Source organism: Sparus aurata, chromosome 9 (assembly GCF_900880675.1).
Source record: "Sparus aurata chromosome 9, fSpaAur1.1, whole genome shotgun sequence".
In the NCBI taxonomy this organism is placed as follows: Eukaryota; Metazoa; Chordata; class Actinopteri; order Spariformes; family Sparidae; genus Sparus; species Sparus aurata.
The window spans coordinates 28342171-28369665 of NC_044195.1; the positions used below are offsets into that span (position 1 = coordinate 28342171).

Sequence of the window (27495 nt, forward strand, 5' to 3'; positions counted from 1 at the left end):
ATTTTTTTGTTTTAATAAAAGTCACCTTGACACAATTTTCAACTACTAAGACTACTCAGCAAGCAAGCTACAATAAAATCTGTTAATGGCACGTTTCTGTATTCCCTCTTTTAAATTAAAATTTCTGTAGGGCACTATAGGAGATGTGTATTAGATTGATAAAAGCAAAATTTAGACAGCCCACACAAAAGGCCACTCTAAAGCTACTTTCTAAAATTGGAGCGAGGAGCTAGTTTATTATCAAAGTCTTATTAGCATAAATAGCCAACAGAGTCCATGTGATTAAAATGATACATTTAATGGTGTTGTTGAAAAAATCTGCTCTCCATGTGCCATAAAGTTCAATATCATTATTTCCATGCTCTGCAATTACAGTGGATTGCATCACCCTGAAAATATGAAGATTAGTTGATTGGCTGGTTTGATTGTGTTGAAGTGTTGTACCCTTAAAAGGGGGAAATAGTGGTGAGAGAGGAATGAGGAGATCCACACGCAACTCTTGCATTCACTCATCTGTATTGTATTATTTCAAGTAACACAAATTGTTCTCATTTATGTTCAACCAATTTCACATTCAACACCTTCAGTATCAGGACCACAGATACTTTTACAAAAATTTGTTTTTTAACTTCTCTTAAAATATTTAAATCATATTCTTATTCTTATGTTTTGACATGATAATAATAATAATAATAATAATAATAATAATAATAATACATTTAATTTTTATAGCGCCTTTCAGGGTACCCAAGGACACTTAACAAAATGGAACAAACAAAACAAAGAATAAATGGATAAACAAAAATACATACAAGTTGATTGATTTGGCTGGATCTAGAGCTGATAGGCCTTATTAAAAAGATGGGTTTTTAAGTCTCTTTTGAAAGTCTCCAGAGAAGTCTGTTTGCGGATTTCAGCTGGGAGAGTGTTCCAGAGAGTGGGGGCTGTCACACCTCTGTCACCAAAGGTTTGTAGTTTGGCGTGAGGGATGGAGAGCTGGTGTGTGCCTGATGAGCGCAGCGTCCGGGACTGGGTGTAGGGGTGGAGGAGGTCAGACAGATATTGGGGGGCGACATACTGGAGCCTATCCAGGGCTTTGGAAGGGAGCCCGGACAGGACTCCATTGCAAGTAGTCCAGGTGGGAGGTGATGAAGGCATGGATGAGGGTCTCAGCCACAGGTTCAGAGAGAGAGGGCCGGAGTCTGGAGATGTTTTTGAGATGGTAAAAAGCTTTTGTAATGGATTTTATGTGTGATTGGAAAGATAGTGTGGAATCAAGGATGACACCCAGGTTGCGGACTTCCGTGGATGGGGAGATAGTGCAGCCGTCCACGTCCAGGAGAAGATGTCCAACCTTCTGGAGCAGCACCTTGGAGGCCACAACCATGAGCTCTGTTTTATTGGTGTTTAATTTGAGTAGATTTGATTTGAGTTTTAAATCATGTAGGCAGCTGACGAGTGACTGTGGGGTAGCTGGGTGGATGGTTTGGTGCAGAGATATAATTGAGTATCATCAGCATAATAATGGAAGTTGAGACCATGTTTGCGCATTATCTGACCAAGGGGAAGCATGTAGGTAGTGAAGAGGAGGGGTCCAAGCACAGAGCCTTGAGGCACACCCTGGTTGACTGGAGCTGGGGTGGAACTGCAGTCTCCAATGGTGACAAACTGTTTCCTGTTTGTTAAATAGGACTGGAACCAGGAGAGTGCTGTACCAGTGAGACCAAGGTAGTCAGATAGGCGGGTGAGGAGGATGGTGTGGGAGATTGTGTCGAAGGCTGCAGAGAGGTCCAGGAGGATCAGAATACAGATGTGGCCAGAATCTGTAGCGATGAGGAGGTCGTTGGTGATCTTGATAGTGATGATAGTGCAGCAGATTAGTAAAAAAATTGTTCACTTTGGTATACAAGCATGACATTTGGCACAAATACTCTCTAAGGGCCACTATTTTGGAAAAAGGCGTTGGCCACTCAAAAATTCAATATGGCGGCCATTTTTCAAGATGGCCGCCATTGCTATTCAATGCTTATTATATCAGTGATTCAAACAGTGATCCAAGCATAACATTTGATACAAATACTCTCTAAAGGACATGTTAATGGAAAAAGATGCTTGTCCCTCAAAAGAAATGTTCAAGATGGCCACCATTTCTGTCAAATAGTCATAATGTCTGCTTTGTCTGCCTCCTCTCCTTTGACCTGTCCGGCTTAGTTAAACTTGCCAGGGATAAAAAATCCCCTGCCGGCATAGCTCTCAGGTTCATTGGAGTACACAAGCCTCTCCACCATGGCAAGGTGCAGTCCACAGAGAGGAAGGGCCACTGTTAGAAAAAGGAAGTGGCCAGTAAAAATTCAGGATGGAAACCATTTTTCAAGATGGCTGCCATTCCTGTCCTATGTTCATCGCCACTGTTTCCAAATAGTGATACAGAAAATATGCCACAAATACTCTGTTAAGGCCACTTTTTGGAAAAATTGGATGGCCAATAAAAAATTCAAGATGGAGACCTTTTCCAAGATGGCCGTCATTTTGGTAGTATGTAAACTGATGCACACATGCATGTTAGCAAAAATACTCTAATGGCCACACTTTTAGAAAAAGGCAATCGCAAAAATTCAAGATTCAATTTTCAAGGTGGGTGTTGCTTCAATAGTGTACTCTGTTTGGACTGAGTTAAAAGGAAGGATTGAAAAAAAAAAACACAAGTTCTATTCACATTTTTACCAGCTCAAAGGCCTTGAGGTTAGAGTTTCCAACCTGAGATTGAGAGGTTGTGCCCTGCCAAGTCATAATAAAGACTGTTAAAAATGGTGGCCAATGCCTCCCTGCTTGGCAGTCAGCAAGTGTTGAATTGGGGGCAACATATCCAGTAAGGTGTGCATACACATCACGGTCCAGAATCGGGAAATTGGCTCTCGGCCCACCGCAAGGCTACTTACTTTTTTATTAACATTTGCAATTGCAAGTGAAACCCATTCTAAAACATTTGCATCTTCCACGGCACTCAACACAACTTTGTGGTAATTGGTGCATTTCTCAAACAAACGAACACGCCTGACACTGTCCAGAAGACCCCCCATTGTTCACCAAGCTTTTTCCATCCCCAGTCAGCAGGACTCTATGCTTCTGGCTGACACTGGGTTGCTTGACCCCATATGCAGCCTGTAGATATGCAGCATGTAGTGTGTTGAAGCAGAGCTGCTCTTGTTGGAGGAATGGCTTCATATGGCCTCTGCTTTCGGGCAAACATGTCAAGTCTAGCCTCATCTACACTAACAGCTGTGCTTGATCGATCATACAGCAGGACCACAAACTTCTCAAGGATCTCCAGGTCACTATCAGTCAGAACAGGATATTGACTTAGTTTGCTGAAGATGAGAGAGGCCTCATGGAAAATGTCCCAGGTTTGCCAGGCACCTCAATCATAGACATAGTACACATTCAGGTATGGGATACAACTAGGTTCGGGTCACCTACACCTAGCCCGATCATTCATCCAGTATCATTAAAGTCCCATGTGATCTGTACACCTTCCGGGTAAGCATACATGAACAAGTCATGTATTGCCCCACTTACCCTTGGCTCGGCTCTCACGCGCTGGCACAACCTGTCAATTCAGGTGCGGCTATCTAACTACATCTATTACTAGCTAATTGATGAGGGGCTGGTAGACAGCATTTGGGACACTAAACTTAGCTATACTATTACTACTAGTCAAGAACTACAGTGTAAGTAAAACTAGATCAGCTGACACTGAACCCCATTATGAGTTCCACAGCAGTGAAGTCACCAGTGTGCCCTGTTTGTGTAATGACATTCACTCTAATAAACAAAACCTTCCATAACACACTAAATTGAGCTCTGACAGAAATAGTGGCCATCTTGAAAATGGTCTCCATCTTGAATTTTTGAGTGGCACACACCTTTTTCCATGAGAATGTTCATTGAAGAATATGTGTACCAAATTTGATGATAGCATCACCATTTGAAAAATTGATGTAAGGATTAAAGAGAAATGGCGGCCATCTTGAAAAATGGTTGCCATCTCGAATTTTTGAGGGACAAGCACCGTTTTCCAAAAAAAAATTCTTAAGAGAGTATTTTCACAAAATGTTATGCCTACATCAATGTTTGAACGATTGACATAATGAGCATTTGACAGAAATAGCGCCCGTCTTAAAAAAAAGGCCACCATGTTGAATTTTTGGGTGGCCAACGCCTTTTTCCCAAAAAGTGACCCTTAAAGAGTATCTGTGCCAAATTTCATGCTTGTATACCAATTTGAACGATTCTCTTGAAATATGCCATTAATCTCCTCCACTGCAATGACTTATGAAATATGTTCTTAACAGTCTTGTCTCTTCAACAACAAAGTAAGCATTTTATCTTACTGCACAGACATTAACACAACAGTAGCTAGCTTAAATGACGAAGCTGAGAACAGTGCAATTCGGCCACACAGTCTCCTGGAGCTAGCAAATGCACGTCGGAGTTAGCAAGAAACTCTTCCAACAATAAACCAGCAGAAAACGTGTTTAACTCATAAAACTTAACAGTAACGTGGCGAAAATGATTCCCAACATATTTGTTAAGCTTATCGTGCTTCGTGTACAGTAATTACCTTAAACAGGGGAAATAGTGGTGATATTTTAGTCATTACCAACAGATCACTGCACAATCGATCCACCTGGATTTGGATTACTCTTTGTTTAGTTACTCCTTCTTCCTTCCGTCACATAACAACCCGTTACATAAGCAGGTGTGTCGATGTAGTCAGACAAGATATTAAAAAAGTGAGGAGAGAGAGCAGACACTGTTAGAGACATGATGGATAATGTTTCTCAAATAAGAGTGTTTTTTCTCTTAGGTTTGAATGAAACACAAACCCACAGATTTACTCTCTTCTTTCTCACTTTATTGTGTTACTGTATGATTTTGCTGGTAAATATTTCTGTTATTGTGACCATCATCATGGATAAAAACCTGCATGAACCAATGTATATTTTAATATGTGCTTTTTGCATGAATGCACTTTATGGGACAACAGGTGTCTATCCCAAGCTTCTCTGGGATCTGCTTTCTACTGTTCATATTATCTCTTATTCTGGATGTCTTGTTCAGGCTCACGTAGGTGGTTCATTTGTTTGCAGTGAACTGTCTATTCTTTCTGTCATGGCATATGACAGATATGTAGCTATATGTCGACCACTGGAGTACCACTCTGTCATGTCAAAGCAAAGGCTCGTTATGTTAGTGTGTTACTCTTGGATGACACCTTTTTGCATGATTGGTTTAAATACGTTTTTAACATCTAGATTGAAGTTATGTAGCCCATATGTCGGGAAATTTTTTTGTGTGAATTGGATGATTGTTAAACTTGCTTGTTTCCCAGCACAAACAACAGTTAATAGCATAGTTGTATACATAAATATGGTAATTTATTTAATTCATGCTTTATTCATAGTTCTATCCTACATGTATCTCATTAAAACATGTGCAGTTTCTATAGAAAACAGGGCAAAGTTCATGCAAACGTGTGTGCCACATCTAACCTCCTTACTCATTTTTCTTGTATCTCTGCTATTTGAAATAATGATTATGCATTTCAATTCAAAAGACTTTCCTCAAATCTTTAAAAACTTTGTTGCAATTGAAAGTTTTGTCATACCTCCCTTTATAAATCCATTAATTTATGGTTTCAAATTGACCAAAATAAGAAACAGAATTCTGGTTGTTCTTAGCATAAGAAACAAATGACGCCTGTCTTATATACAGTATTAAAGAAACTCAAGTCCTATGTGTGATGTTCCTTCTTAAATTTGCACTGTTTAACCAGCTGTCTGCTGTGGCTGTTAGAGTTACATGTAATATCCTCAAGACTTTTTGCACATTTATCAAACATGAGCTTGTTAATCCTTGAAGCATATTTTCAATTCATTTACCTGAAATTTGCATATGGTCAACTCAGTTGAATAGTGTCTCATGTTGAGAACATGTGTGCGAACATCTCAGGTAATTCATTCAAAAAAGTTTAATATGCCATTATTGCACACCACACTGTTCATTCAGTTCGCTGTTTGCATTGATGTATTTGGAATTAAATAGATGAACTGAACCCTCAAATGTTTATAATCCTTTTTTGTAGCATATTTGTCAATGAACTGCTCGTGATTTAACATGAATGATTTCAAAGCCCAGTGTGTCAGATTTAGTCACATCTAGAGGTGAGGTTGCACAATGAAATCATTCTAAGGTGATCATACACACATGAGAGCATAATTATGAAGATTATATTCCATTTCTGCCAATAGATCCCCATAAATCTTCCACACTGGACCTTTAACACAGAAAAAAAACAAAAAAAAAACTTGATGAAGGAGGCCATGATTTAAAAAAGACAAAAGATTTAGTCTTTTTGCATGATATCATGTACGTAGCAAATGCACTTTCAATGCATAAATTACCAGTTTAAAACATTAATAAATTTCTTCCCAAAAGACATCATAATTTCAAACTAATCAATTTAGCCCTTTTCTTCCAAAACTCCCTAACTTCTCCCTCATCCATACCACACTTTGCACTGTCCCCCAGGAACTTGACCCTGAAAGGATTATGAACAGGCGAGGACTATTTTGGCAGTTCCTGGATCCAAATCAGAGAAAGGCCAGGTGCCATTTCCTTTTACCTTTTTTAATCTAATTCGGAAAAAGTAGATGATTTTCAAAAGATACAGTGCTGAGGGAGGGTTTTTCAAAAGTTGCTAGGTCTTTTCATAGCTGTATGCCTGGGCTTGTGTGTATAAAATATGAATATGTTGTGAAACATAATTTTGAGGTAATAACTTTTATAATTATATATATAATATCATAATATTATAGGCTATGTATATATACATATATATATATAATATTATCGGCTATGGATGTATGTTTGTATGTGTGAGTGTATGTATGTCCACAGATGCTGTAATCACAGCTAAAGATGGTCCAACAAAACATTCAAATGTGTGACCTTTTTTTTGGTGATGACTTTTTCTTTGGCTAGGCAGTGTATAAGCACAACAACAACAACAAAAAAAACATGCTATATACTATCTGTCTCTGCCCAAACAAAAGCCTCTTACTTGGGTCGCTCGTTTCGACAAGCATGTGTCCAGCGAGTAAGGAACTGTATCCGATTCACAGCATCACGTTACCCTGGAAATGGGATGTGCAAAGGGGTCTCCTGAGTCTTATGGCCGATGGCCACTTTAATCCAATAGGGAACGGGTGAAGGTTTTGGGGATGGTCGGTAACTTGAATAACAGTTTGCCAGACCTTTTGGGCATTGGCTCACTTTCTTTGTTCTTAAACTCCTCAGGTTGATAAAGCCCTAGTAGTTAGGCTTTTGATTTTCCTTAAAGGCCTCTTCTTTGTTTGAGCCAAGTGGGGTGAGGCCCAACAGCATGGTGGGTATAAATGTGTTTTTAACATCTCAATTAAAGTAATACTGCCCATGTGTTGCCAAATTTCTTTGAATAAATTGCAGGACTGGTAAGATTGCTTGTTTCCCCGCTGAAACTGCTGTTCACAACATAGTTACATATATATATAACGATAATCTTTTACTTATTCCATGGTTTATTCATAGGTCTATCCTACATGTGTATCATTAAAACATGTGCAAATTCTATGAAGAACAAGGCAGGGGGGGATTAAGGTGTTTCAGTCTTGCCCTATGTGTGAAGGTATGCCAGACTTGTTAAGGTATTGAAGAATGCTTAGACAAGAAATCTGATGCAGTAGATGTCAGCCTGCCACAGATCTGATCAAGTGATACTCCACTGCAGTGGGCTTTCACACCCTCCTGGTTCCTTGCTGACCAAGTCCCACCATTTTGCTGACTCGTACCTCCTCTATGTCAACTTCTTCCTTGAGGACATGTTGTTGATCCTTTCCTTTTGCTTTGCTGACCCTGTAAGACCTTGAAGTCTTGGTAAGCCAGACTTCAAGGTCTCCACAGGTTTTTTTAGACAGCAGCTGTGTCCTTCAGGTAGTTGAAGAGATTCCCCAGGCTCTTGACTGGCTTTTCTGACAGTGTTGGAATGATGGTCTCGACCTTGACATAGTTTGATCTCATCCTTTCCAATTAGAGATCCACCTACTACAAGGGACTGAGTATGTTGTGACAATCAGATAGTCTATTTAGGCTGTGAAAACCCAGAAATAACTCTCATCTGGAAGTTATTTTAGTAATCCAGAATGAGGTGGTTGATCTTGCTGGGAACATGGTGTCTACAGAGAGTCTCTTCAAAAAGCTTGTGCGGTATGGTACGATAGGCATTAGTGAGATCCGACCAGAGGACCAGGTCGACCTTTCTTTCCTTTGCTTCTCTCAATCACTGTGTGAAAGCCCCTGTATGCTGCAAGCAGCCAAGTGTTCCAAAGAAAGCCTTTCTGTAGCGATGTGTCGATGTCATCATTCTCCATGGGGAAACTCGAAAACTGCTGGGACCAGATGCTGAAGAATATTTTGCCTTCCATGCTGAGCAGAGAGATGGTTCTTAGCTGGTCAATGTCTATGGAGCTCTCCTCTTTGGGAATCAAAACACCCTCAGCACATTTCCGCTGGCCAGCGACTCTTCCTCTCCGCCAGATCACTCTCAGGATTTTCCACATTTGCTGGAGGAGTCTCGGCCAGTGTTTAAACATTCTGTACGGTACCCTACTAGGCCCAGGGGCAGAGGCTTATCTTGCTTTGCTATGTGGTTCGATCCAAAAGTTTTCCCTCAAATCTTAAAAAATGTTGTTCAATTGAATTTCTTATTATACCTTCCTTACATATAGACTGTACGGACCGTATGTGTCCATACCAATCTCAAACAATGGCTGAATGGTCCACACCAATATTAAGGGTGAAGGAATAAAAATGCGTCTCGTGCGGCACACAAAGGTTAAATCCTTTCGCACTTTGGCACCGCCTCCCAAATACGTCTTTGAGACAGGTCTGGTTTTTGATTGGCTTAGCTCCCTGTAGGCTGTCGAAGTTGTTTAATTTGCAGGTTTTGCCAGTGTTGACAAGAGGAGGTTGACACTGTTCCTGTGCAGCACATGTCCAAGGATGTCGGGCAAGAAAAGAAAGTTGAAAGACATTAGAAGCTATTTCACCAAACAAAGTGTAAGTCACCTGAGGAAAATAGTCCCCCTTATGGGCTATCGCTAATTAATGCAAAATATTGTTTCCAACCGTTTTCTCTCTTCACTCTTAATAGTGAGTGATTTGTTACTTTGTCAGGTGACAGAAGAAGCAACACAGCCATCCCCTTTATCAGACTGCGGTGGAGTGGCAGGGTCACAGCAGCAGGTGAACTTGAAGGACATGGTGGTTAATTTAAAGTGTTAGCTAGTTGTAATATTAAAAGTAGGCCTAGTGAATACTACTGATCTTCTTCGAGATTTGAGTCATGCTGTGTCACTGCTCACAGCATCAGCATTTTTATTTATCAGGCCCACCATTGTCAAACTCAAACCCACACCCTTGAACAAAACTAAAAGTCCTATGTCTAATGTTCTTCCTTGAATTTGTTGTGTTTAACCAAATGTTTGCTTTGGCTGTTGTAGTTACATGTCATAACCTCAAGAGTGATTGTACCTTTGCAAAAGTGAGCTTGTTAATCCTTGAACCAGAGTAACAAACAATATTCCTCACATCGCGGAAGAAGGAGTTACCAGGTAATCATTACCCAGTGCAAAACCATGCTGCCTTTCTGAAGCATGAGTAACGTTAGTTTTCTAAACTAATTAAACCAGTTCAACGTTATAATTGCCTGTTCACTTGAAATAAACTTTTGCTAACTGTAGCCATGAAGACAAAACTGTAGTTAACATACAAGCTAACAAGGTAGATTTACCAACATACTACATAGCAAAACTGCAACATCATAAGGTGATGTGTTTTATTGTGGTTATTATTGTACCCACGGGCATCTTAGCCATATGGTTACAAAAACAGAATGAAACATATATCAAGCAGCTGTTGTTACTTGTCCAGCAGAAAAGCTACAATATTTATCCCAGTTTTCTTTCTGGCACAGTCCAATTCTTTATTTTTACACTGCTTTTCTTCATCAGTCTTCTTATTTCTTCTCTTTGCTGTGGTCAATCGGCATTTTTCTGCTAAGTTTCTCTGCCGCCATTGTTTAGAGTTTGGGCTTGAGTTTCAACCTATCTGACCAGGTGAATGTAGGCACTGCGCAGGGGAGGGGGAATTGCCAGCAGTGTATGCAGGAGCGTGACTGACACTTCTCAGACACGCCCCGTGGCGCTGATTGGTTGTGTTGATTCGTGAGCGGTAGATTCTTGCAAGCGAAATTACAGCCACTGGGTGGACCCACAGACAGTTGATTTTTTACAAAGATGATCTGTCTCTTATTCTACTGTCAGAGCATGATGACTATTTTAGCAAATATATGTAAAAAAAAAAAAATAGTTACAATAGAATAGACAACTTTAATAATTCTCCTCTCAAAGTGCCATGAAGTTCTTTATTGGTATTGTCATGTGCTGCATTTACAGTAGATTGCATCACCATGAAAATGAGAGGATTGATTGGCTAGTTTCACTTCTAAGCAGCTGTGTCAATGTAGTCAGACAAGCTATTAAAAAGTGAGGAGAGAGAGCAGACACTGTTAGAGACAGAGTGACCCTTTACAGGAACAACACGTTTTCTAACCATGATGGATAATGTTTCTCTAATAACAATGTTTTTTCTTTCGGGTTTAAATGAAACAAATAACCACAGATTTACTCTCTTCTTTCTCACTTTACTGTGTTACTGTGTGATTTTGCTTGTAAATATTTCTGTTATTGTGACCATCATCATGGATAAAAACCTGCATGAACCAATGTATATTCTACTATGTACTTTTTGCATGAATGGACTTTATGGGACAATAGGTTTCTACCCCAAGCTTCTCTGGGACCTGCTTTCTCCTGTTCACGTCATCTCTTATTCTGGATGTCTTCTTCAGGCTCAAATCGGTGGCTCATATGTCGCCGGTGAGCTGTCTATTCTTGCAGTCATGGCATATGACAGATATGTGGCTATATGTCGACCACTGGAGTACCACTCTGTCATGTCAAAGCAACGACTCATTATGTTAGTATGTTACTCTTGGATGACACCTTTTTGCGTTATGGGCATAAATGTTTTTCTAACATCTAGATTAAAGTTATGCAGCGCATATATTGCCAAATTACTTTGTTTGAATTGGATGATTGTTAAACTTGCTTGTTTCCCAGCACAAACAACAGTTAATGGCATAGTTGTATACATAAATATCATCATTTATCTAATTCATGCTTTATCTATCATTCTATCCTACATGTATCTCATTAAAACATGTGCAAATTCTATAGAAAACAGGGCAAAGTTCATGCAAACATGTGTGCCACATTTAACCTCCTTACTCATTTTCTTGTAACAATGCTTTTTGAAATAATGATTATGCGTTTCGATTCAAAAGATCTCCCTCAAGCCTATAAAAACTTTGTTGCAATAGAAACTATTGTCATATCTCCCTTAATAAATCCATTGATTTATGGTTTCAAATTGACCAAAATTCGAAAGAAAATTATGGTTGTTCTTACCTTAAAAAATTAAATGACTTCTGTGTTACATACAGTATTAAAGAAACTCCAGTGTGTGATGTTCCTTCTTAAATGTGCACTGTTTAACCAGCTGTCTGCTGTGGCTGTTAGAGTTACATGTAATATCCTCAAGACTTTTTGCACATCAAACATGAGCTTGTTAATCCTTAAAGAATGTTTTCAATTCATTGAACTGAAACTTGCATTATTTTTTGTGAATGTTTTTTTTTACATGTAGCGTGCTGAATCATATGTAACACTATCTTATTTAGTGATGCTCTTAAAATGATCACATTAAGATGTTGTGCTCCTTATTAGCTTAATTATGAGCATCCACATTATTCACATTTAGACAATGGACAACTCAATTGAATAATATCGCCTGTTGTTAACATGTGTGTTAACATCTCAGGTAATTCATGGAAAAAAGTTTAATATACCATTATTTCACACCACACTGTTCAGTCACTTTGCTGTTTGCAGTCATGTATTTTGGGATTAAATAGATTAAATGAATGAGCGTATTTGTCAATGAACTGCTTGTGATTTAACATGAATGATTTCAAGGCACAGTGTGTCAGATTTAGTCACATCTACAGATGAGGTTGCACAATGTAACCTTTCCTAGGTGATTGTACACACATGAGAGCATAATTATGAAGATTATATTACATTTCTGCCAATAGATGCCCATGAATCTTACACACTGGACCTTCAGCACAGAAAACATTTTAAAAACTTGATTACAGAGACCATTATTTAAAAAAAAGGTTTAGTCTTTTCGCATGATATGATGAACGTAGCAAATGCACTTTCAATGCATAAATCACCAGTGTAAATCATTAATACATTTCTTGCCAAAAGACAATGTCATTTTAAACTAATCGATTTAGCCCTTTTCTTCCAAAACTCCCTAACTTCTCCCTCCATACTACACCCCAGTCACGTCAAGTTCCAGTCACCCCTGGAACTTGACCATAGGACCAAGGGTTCTGAACAGGCGAGGACTGTATTTTTTGGCAGTTCCTGGGTCCAAATCAGAGGAAGGCGAGGTGCCATGTCCTTTACCTTTTTTTATTTAATTCGATGTGTATATATACACACACACACATTGACCACATTGTATACCTAATTATATTAATTCTATATCTAATATATACATACACATACATATACATATATATACATACATATATCTATATACATATATACACATATATATATATATATATATAAACATATATACATACATACACCTCGAACCGCCGACCATTTCCACCAGATCGTCGATTCTCGGCATGGGATACAAGTCCAGCTTATGACAGATATGTGGCTATATGTCGACCCCTGGAGTACCACTCTGTTATGTCAAAGTGAAGAATCATTTTGTTAGTCTGTTTCTCTTGGAATACAAATGTATTGTGTGAATTGTATGATTGTTAAACGTGCTTGTTTCCCTGCTGACACTGCTGTTAACAGCATAGTTATACACATAACAATAATCTTTTAATTATTTCATGGTTTATTCATAGTCCTATCCTAACAACAGCAAATTCTATTGAAAACTGGGCAAAGTTCATGCAAACATGTGTGCCACATCTAACCTCCCTACTCATTTTCCTTGTAAATGTACTTTCTGATGTCATGTTCATGCAATTCGGTTCAAAAGATTTCCCTCAAGACTTCAAAAATGTTGTTGTAATAGAATATCTTGTCATACCTCCCTTATTAATTACTTGTAAATGTACTTTCTGATGTCATGTTCATGCAATTCGGTTCAAAAGATTTCCCTCAAGACTTCAAAAACGTTGTTGTAATAGAATATCTTGTCATACCTCCCTTATTAAATCCATTACTTTACGGTTTCAAATTGTCCAAAATTCGAAACAGAATTCTGGTTGTTCTTATTTAAAAAAAAAATAAATGACTTCTGTCTCATTCATTAAGGAAACTTGAAGTCCTATGTCTGATGTTGTTGTTTAACCAGCTGTTTGCTCTGGCTGTCGGAGTGACAATGTAATATCCTCAATTAGATGTGCTCTTGTTAATCCATGAAGAATGTCTTTTTAGCTGAAAGGTTCAATTCATCTAACTAAAACTTGGATACATGGATTTTTGGAAACAGGATTTTATTTTAAATTTAGATTGCTGAATCATATGTAACACTATCTTATTTGGTGATGCTCTCAAAATGATTATAATTAGGTGTTGTGCTCTTTATTAACTCAATTTTGAATGTCCACATTATTCAAATTTATCCAATGGTCAACTCAGTTGTACACTGATTCCTGTTGTTGAATGCATGTGTGCACATCTCAGGTAATTTAAGCAAAAAGTTTGATATGACATCTATGCTGTCCTGTGAGCAGTGACGTGTCTACATGTATTTATACTGCAATACAAAAACCATCCATCTTTCATAATTACATGGATCATCCACTGATGATGATGTTGACTATTTTTCAAAGGATATGAAACCTCATGGCCTCAGTCTTTTAGCATGATGTCATGTATGTAGCAAATGGACTTTCAAGACATTGTTTCCATCAATCACATTTTTTAAATTGAGAAGTCCTTTAAACAAAAGGTCATCTTGACACAGTTTTCAGCTATTAAGAAATGGGCTACTTAGCGAACAAGCTACAACAAATTCCGACTGATAAGTCTGTCACAATTATCAGTGGAAACTGACTGCATACATACTTGGCTAATTGTCAATCCCAGAGCAAAGGAGTGGATGTTCGTAGATGGAAGTTTAGGCCTACTGAGTCGGCACCAGCATGTTCTATAAAGAGCTGAAGTCATGGCGTCAAGTCCAGACTAGCTTATGTAACTGCTTGACTTTTTATGACTAGCTTACATGTATTAGGTTTACCGCTCAGAATTGTTAGTACTATGTGAAACAATGCATAATTCCACACAGAGATAAATACAGGATTGTCCCTTCTCGCCATTGATCATCAAGTCATATACAGTTCAGATTTTATTGTAATGCCTACTTAGATGGGTGTTAAACTTTGGACACAAAAAAAAAAACATGACACATGTGCTCATTTTCATCAATAATAGTTTTTTTTTAGCAGCTAGGTAGCAATCTAACAATAACTCTAAGTTGGTTAAAAACATTGTCTCTAGTTGACTCATGCAGCACGACTCCATCTTTCTGAGAATCCTGTTGGTCCTTGCATTTTTCTTTATTTCCTCTTTTAAATTTAAATTCTGCAGTGCACGATAGGATATCTGTATGAGACTAATGAGAGCATAATTAAGACAGCCTACACAACAGGACGCTCTTTAACATCTTTGTGTAACCGGAGTGAGGAGCTGGTTTATTGTCTAGTTCACATCATAAATAGCCTACAGTTTGCCAAAGAAATAATTTTGCCAAATTGTATTGTATATAATTGTTAAACTTGCATGTTTTCAAGATAAAACTGCTTTTCTCAACATAATTACATACATTACAACAATCATTTATTTATTTCATGGTTTATTCATTGTACTGTCCTATATGTATCTCATTAAAACGTGCAAATTCTATAGAAAACTGGGCAAAGTTCATGCAAACGTGTGCCACATCTAACCTCCTTACTTATTTGTCTTGTAAGTGTACTTTTTGTTGTCATGTTTATGCGATTTGGTTCAAAAGATTTTCCTCATGCCTTTAAAAACTTTGTTGCAATAGAAACTCTTGTCATACCTCCCTTATTAAATCCATTAATATATGGTTTCAAATTGTCCAAAATTCGAAACAGAATTAAGGTTGTCCTTACTTTGAAAAATTAATGACTTCTGTCTCACATATTAAGAAACTTAAAGTTCTATTCTGATGTTCTTCCTTAAAATAGCACTGTTTAACCAGCTATTTGCTGTGGCTGTTGGATTTACATGTGACATCCTCAAGAGTTGTTGCACATTTCGCAAATGTGAGTTGTTCATCCTTGAAGAATGTCTTTTAGCTGAAAGTTTCCATTTCATTCAACAGAAGTTTACATATTTTTTTCAGGAATTGGAATTTCTTTAGATTTAGGGTGCTGAATCATATGTGTCGCTATTTCATTTGGTCACGCTCTTAAAATGATGATAATTAGGTGTTGTGCTCTTCATTTTGAATATCCACATTCTTCATTCAGCTCATCAACTGATAAGGATGTTGACTTTATCAAAGGACATTAAGCTATAAAGCCTCATTCTTTTAGCATGATGTCATGTATGTAGCAAATGCAGCTTCAAGACATTTCTTTCCATTTTAAACAGGGAAGTATTTTAAACCAAAAAGTCACCTAGATAGAGTTTTAAATTATTGAGAAATGGGCTACTTAGCAAGCTAGCTAAAAAAGAAATCTGTTAACAGCAACATGCCATCTGAACTGGCTGTAAATTGCCGACCACTGGCTAGAAGTGAGCATCCCCTGTGTATTTTCTGTCCGTCGGTAATTAAGCATTGTTTCATATATTATTTATAATTCTGAGTGGTAAACCTGCATTTGAGTTACATAGTCTGGACGTGATGTCATGACCTTGGCTCTTCATAGAACATGCTAATGCCAACTCAGTAGGTCTATATTTCCATCTACAAATATCCAGTTCTTTGATTTGGGATGGACTGTTAGATAAGCATGGATGCATGCAGTTTCCACTGATAATTGACACAGATATACCAATACCATTTTCAATCAGGAACTGATTATATTAGTTGTTAGCTAGTAAGTAAGTAAGTAAGTAAGTTTTTATTTATATAGCACTTTTTTCAAATCAAAGTTTGCAAAGTGCCGTACAGGGTACAGTAAACATAAAACATAAGTAAAAACATAATAAAAAACGAGCATAAAAGTAAACAACAAGATAGAGTAAAACAAACATACATGAACAAATATGTGCCAAGAAAGATTACAGTTCAGTTGTAGGAAATGCAAGACGATAGAGATGGGTTTTAAGAAGTTTTTTGAAGACATTTAGTGATTCAGCTGATCTGACAGAATAGGGTAGACTGTTCCAGAGGGATGGGGCCCTGACGGCAAAGGCGCAGTCACCCTTAGATTTGAGGAGGGACCGGGGTATAGATAGGAGGCCTAGGTCGGAAGATCTGAGTGGTCTAGAGGTGGAGTAAGGGTGTAGGAGTTCAGCAATGTAGGGAGGGGCAAGACCATGAAGGGCCTTGTATGTGAGAAGTAGTGTCTTGAATTCTATTCTGTATTTTACTGGGAGCCAATGAAGGGAAGCAAGAATAGGTGTGATGTGGGATCTGCGATTGGTATTGGTTTATAGTCTGGCTGCAGCGTTTTGTACAAGCTGCAGGCGAGACAGGGCTGCACGGTTGAGACAGGTGAAAAGAGCATTACAGTAGTCAAGGCGAGAGAAAATTAGGGTGTGGATTAGAAGTTCAAGATGGCTGGTTGTTAGCATCGCTTTGATTTTTAAGATGTTCCAGAGTTGGAAAAAGCAGGATTGTACAAGTTTGTTTATGTGTGAGTCAAAGTGTAAATTGTGGTCAAAGATTACACCCAGGTTTCTGGAGGAGGGTTTGAGATTGGCGGCTAGAGGGCCGATCGACGGCTTCAGTACAGGGATGAGATTATCCGGACCAAAGAAGAGAACTTTGGTTTTGTCTGGATTTAATTGATTTAATCCAATTCTTGATAGCAGTCAGGCAGTCATGGAGGGTACTGATATTGGCCATGTCATTGTGTTTAAAAGAGAAATATAGCTAGGTAGCTAAATTTGGTTGAGAACATTGCCCCTGTTGAGTGACAGATGGAAGACAGCAAACCTGATATCATTTTAGTGATTGAGAGAAGTAGGGTACAATGAGGGGCGGCTGGTAGAGATAACCAGCAACTGTTATGGTAGACAGCGCTGCTGTTCCGAAGTTATAATACGAGAATCCATTAATAATTCAATTGCATAAAATAATAAACACAAAATAATATAATACAATATGTTTTAATCAATTTTTTAAAGGGTTTTTTTAAGAAAAGTAGATTTTTGAGTATCATTCATTGCAAGATATATCTCTAGGATGTGCTGGGATGCATCATCAGTGATGTTCCTGAGGTCATTGGGGTTTCAGGCCTTTCAACATCACTCCTCCTAGCCCAGGTGACCCATCCAGTGTTGATCAAGTCTCAAATTGTATCTCAGCAATCCAGGGGCTCGCCCTCTTTATCCAAAGCCACCAAATGTCTTTTTCTTCAGCTTCAGTGATGGAATGTAAGGCCTCCCTCTTTGCAGCTTTGTTAACTCCAAGCCCTGCCAGAGCTTTACAGGTTGACTGCCCATCAAACCCCTTGCAGCCCACTTCAATCGGCTTGCACAGAGCCCACCAGCCTTGGCTTATGTACTGCTCCACCAGCTCCCTGTATTTGGCAAGCTCCCTATCCTGGGCCTCCTCAATGTGTTCTCCCGAGGGCCCACTCACCTCCAACATGGTCACCTACTTAGTGGGGCTTAAGAAGATGATCACATCCGAGCAGAGGCTCATGTGCATGATGTGATCAAGCAACTTGAGTTGTTTTCCAAGATCCACTCTCAACTGCCAGACAGGGGCTGTGGACATTCAGCCTTGTCTTGTCTTGGGCAGAAATGGAGCTTCTCTCCAACTATGAGGAAAGGGATGGTTTTCTTGCTTGGGTGCTGTTTACTGGACTGAATGGCTGTGGTGACTGAGTTGACTTGAGCTCCTGGTCATCCTCCCCAGCACACAGGGGGCATGAAGGTGTGTCAGTCTTGCCCCAAGTGTTAAGTTTTGCTGGAATTGATAAGGTGTCGTAGACTGCTTAGACCAGAAACCTGATGTGAAAGATGTCAGCCTGCCAGAGATCCAATTAAGTGACCTTCTGCCCCATTGTGTTGTCCCACCTTGTCCAGGCTCCTTGCTGATGGAGTCCCACCATCTTGCTGACCCGTACCTCAATAGCCCCAACAATGGTCTTCTGCCTTAGCTGTGCCTCCGCCACTTGCAACTCTCTGGCAGAACTCAACTGTCTACCTGTTCGGATCTTCTCAAGTCCTTTTAAGATCCACCTACTGCCAGGGACTGATGAAGTTGTGACAGTCAGACCATCCATGTAGGCTCTGATTGGTGGCCACCGCACACCAGTCTTTGCACACCCACGGACTAAACCACCATATCCATGCCTAGTTGAAAAGGATGTCTGAGATGGTGCAGCTAGTTATGATTCCCTTTTCAAGCCTGTGTCATTCTGATGTTGAATACCCAGAAGTAACTCCCATCTGTAGGTTGTTGTAGTAATCCAGAATGAGGTTGTTGATCTTACTGCGAACATGGTGTTTACAAAGAGTCTCTTTTACCAGTTTGTGTGGTATGGGTGGCTGTGGCTCAGGGGTAGAGCCAGTGTCTTGTTATCGGAAGTTGGCTGGTTCGATTCCCCTGATCTACATATCGAAGTGTCCTTGGGCAAGATACTACTCCTGACATGCTGGTTGGCACCTTGCATGGCATCAGTGTGTGAATGGCCATCAGTTTACAAATGTAAAATGTGTATGTATGAATTACTGTAAGTCGCTTTGGACAAAAGCGTCTGCTAAATGATTTGTCCTTCTTCTTCCTAAATGCCCTTAATGTAAATGTATAGACACATAGGCATCGGCGAGGTCCAACCAGATGACCAGCAGGTAACCCTTGTAAACCCCTTTTGAAAGCCCCTGTATGCTGCAAGCAGCCGGGTATTCCAGAGAATGCCTTTCAGTACCGCCGTGATGATGTAATCATTCTTTAAGAGGAAACACGACACCAGCAAGATGCTGAAGAATACTTTGCCTTCAGTGCTGAGCAGTGAGATGTTGTTAACTGGTCTGTGTTCCCCTCTTTGGGAATCTAAACACCCTCAGCACATCTCCACTGATCTCTCTGCCAGATTACTCTCAGGATTTTCTACAGTTGCTGGAGGAGTCTCAGACGGTGTTTGTATACACTGTATGGAACCCCACTAGGCCCAGGGCTAGAGGCTGATCTTGCTTCCCTAATGACTTCCTGGACCTCTTCCAGCTTGGTTCCCTGATGTCAAACCCAGTTGTTGGGGGAACTGGGCACATCAGGGCCTTGTTGGGGACAAGTTCCTGCTCTCTTGCTGGATCACTCAAGGTATTGGAGGCCATTTGATCCTCTGTCAAACTACTTTGCATGCAGTCTAGGGTGCAGGCTCTGTGGGTTGAGTCTTCGCCATGCTCCTCCTGTGTCTCACCAGCAGAGCCGTTTCTTGCTATAAGCGGACTATGCGGGTGCATAGGGCCCCCGCGCCACTAGGGGGCCCCCTGAAGTTGCAAGGTCTGCTGCAATACCTGAGGAATGATTCGAAGGAAAAGCTGTGAAAAGGACCTGACACCTGGCCCGCTGATTGGTCAGATCTGGTGTCTACCACGCCTCGTTGCTATGACGACCAGTACTGCTAAAGTAGGAGGGGGCGGGGAATTGCGCCGAGCCGTAAGTTCAGGTCATTCACGGCATGGCGACCAAACTAGCGTATTCATCTGGCGCAGCAAAAAGAAGAAACTCGATGAAGAAAAATGCTCGCTGGATAAAGGTATGTTTTTTTTTTTCATTATGTGGGTTGGAGGGGCTAGCTTAAATGCAGATTTTTTTAGCTAGCTTAAGTGTTTGCTTTAGGAGAGGGCTAAAATAAAATGTATCTCACATGTGAAGGCCATAACACTGATTGACTGAAGTGACACCCGTTTTGGTGAATCACAGCAGGTCCAGTTTGTTGGCATTATATTTGTGAGGGAGGGTGTGTGTGTTCGGCAGATATCTGTCATGTCTGCTGGATCCTCATCCAGTAGAGCTGCTGGTCCATCATAGACCTCCTCTGCTCTTCAATATTTGTCACATAACATCACTTTAGGATTGTTTTTATGATTAATTTATCAATTTTAGTGTTTCCTCAGTTTGTAGGTCTCTAATGTGAAGTGTGCTAAACAACCCTAATGCATATGTAGCCTAACGTTACTGTGGATCATTATGGACTATTGTGGCAGTAAATTATTGCTCTGAGTGGATTATTGTTAACTCTACTGAGCTAGTTGCGTCTTACTTTTCCACATTTATTAGAATATTTATTGTGACAATATAATTTGAACACATTTGCCTACATTTAGTTATGTTTTTGATATATCACTTTGTTTTATTCAAAAGAATCATAACACAAATTAAAGTCAATTTAAAGTGAACTATACTATATAGGACCGTTTGTTCTGCCCACAGAATATATGTTAAGACCAAATCATCAGTTAAGCAAGTAGTTCACTTTGTAATACTCTGTGAAATATAAACTTAGATATTCCTTCAATATCACATAAAGCTCATCAGTCATTTATCTTTGTTTGATAACTGCTAAAACTGCTTAAAAGTTACTTTGAAATTGGGTGCATGCTTTAAAGGTTTAAAATAAAAGCAGATTATGAATTTCTCCATTAGTGTAACATAACTCAATTATATAGTATGAATATTTGCTAAGGATCTGTTTTGCTTGATTACCTGAGGAGTTTCGTCTTTGCAGGAGCAATTCTGAAGTATTTTGGAGCCGCAGAACAGGAAGCAGCACTGCCGCCTTCAGCACCAGAGATTGGCAAGCAGCTCTCATATGCTGGCAAGGAAGCAGAAATTTTGAGGTTGGGCAGGGTAGATCTGCTTAAAACACAAAACTCAGATGATACTGATAATCATCACAAAGTGGTGTGATTGTGTTATATAGTTCTGTATGGTTCCTTTAAAGTATTGTTTTTATTGTTGGTTTGTTTTCATTGTTGCATTTTTATTGTATGCTGGTTTATTGTGTTGGTCCTGAAGGGCTTGTGTTACATTTGAAAGGTTCCTTACTACCTTAACAGTTTTATTCTTGTTAGTTTTTTTGTTTTTATTGTTTGCATATTGATATGGATGCTGGCTTATTGTGATTTTCTTTTCTAAGTAATAGCCTATTTTATTTTCTCTACAACTTTAACTTTAGTTTTGGGTGTATGTATGTTATATGTTTAATGTCAACTTAAAATAAAATAAAATTGAGGAACACTCCATCAGTTTCATTTATTGACCTATCAAGGATCCCTATTGTTTACCTTGTATTATCATTTTCTATCAGTTCAACTTACTAGTGTGGGTCAACTTAAGATGTTTGATTTTAATTTGAGAGAGGTTTTCACGACTCTAGCCTGTTTTCCTCTTAAAATTTAATAGATTGTTGCATCTTTATGGATCACCCAAAAAGGTTAGGAATCTATCCATCGTAGTTTGACAAAATACGGGCCCTCAAACAGCATCTTGCATAGGGCCCCCAAAAAGACAGAAACGGCCCTGCTCACCAGGAACTGGTCCTGTGCGTTGCACCTGAATCTTTTTGCCCAAGCACTTCATTCTGGCCTGATGGATTTTAAGGCCACACGGATTCTTGCACTCGTTGCTACAGGTGCAGCTTGCAAATTTCAACTGTCAACACAACAGGCCGCTGTCAAACAACTTTATGAAAGCTGAGCAAGGAGTTAGTTTATTGTCAGTGCATTACTAGCATAAATAACCTATAATATGACGAATATATCATTTTACATTTTACATTATTAATTATACAAATGTATACATTGGAACGTTGTTGGAGAATTCTGCATTGCTAGTGCCATAAAGTTCTATATTGCTATCTTAATCGACTGTTTTTACAGTCCTGAAAATAAGAAGAGTAATTGATTGGTTGGTGTCATTTCTAAGCAGGTGTGTCGATGTAGTCAGAGAAGATATTAAAAAGTAAAGAGAGAGAGCAGACACTGTTTGGGACGGAGTTACCCTTTACAGAAACAACTCGATTTCTAACCATGATGGATAATGTTTCTCAAATAAGAATGTTTTTCCTTTCAGGTTTAAATGAAACAAATTACCACCGATTTACTCTCTTCTTTCTCACTTTACTGTGTTACTGTGTGATTTTGCTGGTAAATATTTCTGTTATTGTGACCATCATCCTGGATAAAAACCTACATGAACCAATGTATATTTTTATATGTGCTTTTTGCATGAATGCACTTTATGGGACAACAGGTTTCTACCCAAAGCTTCTCTGGGATCTGCTTTCTCCTGTTCATGTCATCTCTTATTCTGGATGTCTTGTTCAGGCTCAAGTAGGTAGCTCATTTGTCTGTAGTGAACTTACTATTCTTTCAGTCATGGCATATGACAGATATGTGGCTATATGTCGACCACTGGAGTACCACTCTGTCATGTCAAAGCAACGACTCATTTTGTTAGTGTGTTACTCTTGGGTGACACCTTTTTGCATGATTGGTATAAGTACATTTCTAACATCTAGATTAAAGTTATGCAGCCCATATATCCACAAGTTCTTTTGTGTGAATTGGATGATTGTTAAACTTGCTTGTTCCCCAGCACAAACAACAGTTAATGGCATAGTTGTATACATAACTATTGTTGTTTATTTAATTCACGCTTTATTCATAGTTCTATCCTACATGTATCTCATAAAAACATGTGCAAATTCTATAGAAAACAGGGCAAAGTTCATGCAAACATGTGTGCCACATCTAACCTCCTTACTCATTTTTCTTGTAACTCTGCTTTTTGAAATAATGATTATGCACTTTGATCCAAACAATTTCCCTCAAACTTTTAAAAACTTTGTATCAATAGAAACTCTTGTCATACCTCCCTTAATAAATCCATTAATTTATGGTTTTAAATTGACCAACATTCGAAACAGAATTCTGGTTGTTCTTACTCTAAAAAATAAATGACTCTTGCCTTTTATACAGTATTAAAGAAACTTACAGTCCTATCTCTGATGTTCTTCCTTAAATTTGCACTTTTTAACCAGCTTTTTGCTGTCGCTGTTGGAGTTACATGTAAAATCCTCAAGAGTGTTTAGCAAAAGTGTCTTTTTAGCTGAAAGTTTCATTTATTTTAACTGAAATTGGCATTCATTTCTGGGGATAGGATTTTTTTTTACATTTTGGATGTGGAATCATATTTTGGTATCTTATTTTGATGATGATAATTAGGTGTTGTGCTCTTTATAAGCTCAGTTTTGAAAATCCACATTATTCACATTTAGTCAACGGTCAACTCAGTTGGATAGTGATTCCTGTTGTTGAACGTGTGTGTGCACATTTCAGGTAATTCATGCAAAAAGTTTGTTATGACATCATTGAATTGTCATTTATTATGCTGTCTTGTGTGCAGTGATGTGTCTTCATACTGCAATACAAAAACAATCCTGCTCCTTTATATCCAAGTCTTCATAATTACATGGATCATCCACTGATGACGATGTTGACTATTTTTCAAAGTATAAGAAGCCTCATCGCCTCAGTCTTTCAGCAGGATGTCATGTGTGTAGCAAACTGACTTTCAAGACATTGTTTCCATCAATAACTTCTTTTTAAATAGGGAAATCATTTAAACAAAAAGTCATCTTGACACAGTTTTCAGTTATTAAGAAATGGGCTACTTAGCGAACAAGCTACAACAAATTCTGACTGGAAAGTCTGTCTCAATTATCAGTGGAACTTGACTGCATACATGCTTAGCTAACAGTCAATCCCAGAGCAAAGGAGTGGATGTTCGTAGATGGAAGTATAGACCTACTGAGTCGGTGTCAGCATGTTTAAAGACCTGAAGTCATGGTGTTACATGCAAACTAGCTGATGTAACTCAAATGCAGGTTTACTACTCAGAATTGGTTATAATATTTGAAAAGCAATGTTTAATTACACAAATACAAACAGGATCATGCTTTTGCGCCATCAATCATCAATTCATGTCCAGTTCAGATGACGTGTTGTAGTTAACAGATTTTATTGTACTTTCTAATTCAATGGGTGTTAAAACTTTGGACAGAAAAGAAAACATGAGTAGTTCCCATGTGCTCATTTTCAGTCAGTAATGATTTTTTTTTACAAGTTAGGTAGTGATCCAACAATAACTCTAAGATGGTTAAAAACATTGTCTCTAGTTGACTCATACAGTACTTCTCCATCTTTCTCAGCACAGGATGCTCCTTGTTTTATTCTATATTTCTTCCTTTAAATTTAAATTCTGCAGTGTACGTACATGTTTTAGACTAATAAAGCATAATTAAGACAGTCCACAAGACAAGACGCTCTTCAATATCTTTGTGCAACCGGAACAAGGTGCTGGTTTATTGTCAGATTTATATAAAAAATAGCCTACAGTGTGTCAAAGAAATAATTTTCCAAGTGAGGAAAACATACATTTGATTTTTGTTTAAGATTTCTGCTCTACAAGTGCCATAAAGTTCTATATTGTTATTTTTATGTGCTGCTTTTACAGTAGATTGCAACACCCTGAAAAAAAGAGGAGTGATTGGTTGGTTTGATCTCTAAGCAGGTGTGTTGATGTAGTCAGACAAGATATTAAAAGTGAGGAGAGAGAGTAGACACTGTCGTGGACTGAGTTACCCTTTACAGGAACAACACATTTTCTAACTATGATGGATAATGTTTCTCAAATAAGAATGTTTTTTCTTTTAGGTTTAAATGAAACAAATAACCACAGATTCACTCTCTTCTTTCTCACTTTACTGTGTTACTGTGTGATTTTGATAGCAAATACTTCTGTTATTGTGACCATCATCATGGATAAAAACCTGCATGAACCAATGTATGTTTTACTATGTATCTTTGGCATGAATTCACTTTATGGGACAGCAGGTTTCTACCCAAAGTTTCTCTGGGATCTACTTTCTCCTGTTCATGTCATCTCTTATTCTGGATGTCTTGTTCAGGCCCAAGTAATTATGTCATTTGTCTGCGCTGATCTGTCCATTCTTGCAGTCATGTCATATGACAGATATGTGGCTATATGTCGACCACTGGAGTACCACTCTGTCATGTCAAAGCTACGACTCATTATGTTACTGTGTTTCTCTTGGCTAACACCTTTTTTAATCATTGCCGTAAATATTTTCCTAACATCTAGATTAAAGTTATGCAGCCCACATATAGCCAGATTTTTGTGTGTGAATTGGACGATTGTTAAACTTGCTTGTTTTCCAGCTGAAACTACTGTTAATAACATAACTGCAAACATTACGATAATCATTTATTTATTTCATGGTATATTCATAGTTCTATCCTATATGAATCTTAGTAAAACATGTGCAAATTCTATTGAAAAAAGGGCAAAGTTCATGCAAACATGTGTGCCACATTTAACCTCCCTACTCGTTTTTCTTGTAACTCTGATTTTTAATGTAATTATTATGCGATTTGGTTCAAAAGATCTCCCTCCAGCCTTTAAAAACTTTGTTGAAATAGAAATTCTTGTCATACCTCCTTTATTAAATCCATTAATTTATGGTTTCAAATTGACCAAAATTCGAAACAGAATCATGGTTGTTCTTACTTCAAAAAAGAAATGACTTTTGCCTCATATGCAATTTTAAAGACACTTCAAGTCCTATTTCTGATGTTCTTCCTTAGTTATGCACTGTTTAACCAGCTGTTTGCTGTGGCTGTTGGAGTGACATGTACTATCCTCAAGAGTTTTTCCACATTTAGCAAACTTGAGCTTGTTAATCCTTGAATAACGTTTTTTTAGTGAAAGATTCAATTAATTTAACTGAAATTTGTATTGAGTTTTTGGAAGGGGAATTTAGATTTAGGCTACCATGTATACTGCTATCTTATTTGGTATTAATAATGATGATAATTAGGTGTTGTGCTCTTTATTAGCTTCATTTTGAATGTCCAAAATACTCACATGTGGCCAATGGTCTACTTAGTTGGATAGTGATTCCTTTTATTGAACGTGGGTGTGCACATCTCAGGCAAATCATGCAAAAAGTTTAATCTGTCATCATTAAATAGTCATTGATTATGGTATACTGTGTGCAATGCTGCACCTACATGTATTTAAACTGCAAAACAAAAACAGTTGTGCTCCTTTATTTCCAAGTCTTCACAATTACATGGATCATCAACTGAGAAGAATGTTGACTTTTTGCAAAGGACATGAAGCTTTATAGCCTCAGTCTTTCAGCATGATGTCATGTATGTAGCAAATGCATTTTCAATAAATTTTCTCCATCAAGAACTTTTCTTCCAACAAAGAAGTCATTTAAAACAAAAAGTCATCTTGACACAATTTTCAGCTATTGTAGGAACACATGCCTCTGTCTCTGCATCTTAAGGTGGTCTCATTTCAGCCATGATTACCTTTAACCCAAATCAACTCCTTTTTCCAGCATATGGAACTGAAAGCCCCCATATCCTGGCCTGGCATGTCCTCTACTCTCCACAAAGTGAGAGAATGTTGTTTATCTTGCTATAAACAGATCACCAGAGATCTTCTTTGTAATTTACAACAACTAAGCACATCTGGTCTGTTCCTCTTCCTCCAAAGAAGATGAACCCCTGTTCCTCAGGTCAAACAAGGTCAAGCCCGATAGAGTTTTCTTTGGTCACACCAAAAGGAAGAAGGACTGGTTTCTAACATAGATGTGGTGATTTAAGATGTTTTACGAATCTACGTTTCTCTCCCTCTGGAAAATTCTCCAGTGGGGGAAGGCTTAATGGGAAACCTAATCTGTGTGTTCTTCTCCTCACATGTCCAACTGTTATTTATGACCGTTGTTGTTCCTGGGTCTGACATACCATTCGCCTTTTGCAGTCTTCCGTTCTCACCCTAATTCAAATAAGTCCTAAATAACAAATAAACTACATCTCAATTTCTTAAATTTAACGGATCCCGAAATAGAGTAAGAAGGTCATTCAACAGATCTTTCTTATGTTATTGTGAAGCCCAAATGAAGTTTATTACTCAATAAGTTTGAGGTCAACAGAAACCCCCTCCCCTTTGTCGATGGAGGAGAGATTTGAAGATCATCATTCC

At 38.4% G+C, this 27495-nt stretch overlaps 3 protein-coding genes and 1 pseudogene across 3 annotated transcripts; all 4 read left to right on the top strand.

Annotated features, from left to right (window-relative positions):
• Positions 1-4824: 4824 nt before the first annotated feature.
• On the top strand, positions 4825-5757 carry LOC115588729 (olfactory receptor 142-like). The gene has a single exon (XM_030429501.1). It carries the CDS (start codon positions 4825-4827, stop codon positions 5755-5757), a length of 933 nt encoding a protein of 310 aa, XP_030285361.1.
• Positions 5758-10711: 4954 nt separating this feature from the next.
• On the top strand, positions 10712-11640 carry LOC115588730 (olfactory receptor 4M1-like; annotated as a pseudogene).
• A 10805-nt stretch (positions 11641-22445) lies between these two features.
• Positions 22446-23378, top strand: LOC115588332 (olfactory receptor 142-like). The gene has a single exon (XM_030428868.1). It carries the CDS (start codon positions 22446-22448, stop codon positions 23376-23378), a length of 933 nt encoding a protein of 310 aa, XP_030284728.1.
• Positions 23379-25090: 1712 nt separating this feature from the next.
• On the top strand, positions 25091-26023 carry LOC115588333 (olfactory receptor 1D2-like). Its single transcript, XM_030428870.1, has one exon. The coding sequence runs from the start codon at positions 25091-25093 to the stop codon at positions 26021-26023; it is 933 nt and encodes a 310-aa protein (XP_030284730.1).
• Positions 26024-27495: the final 1472 nt, after the last annotated feature.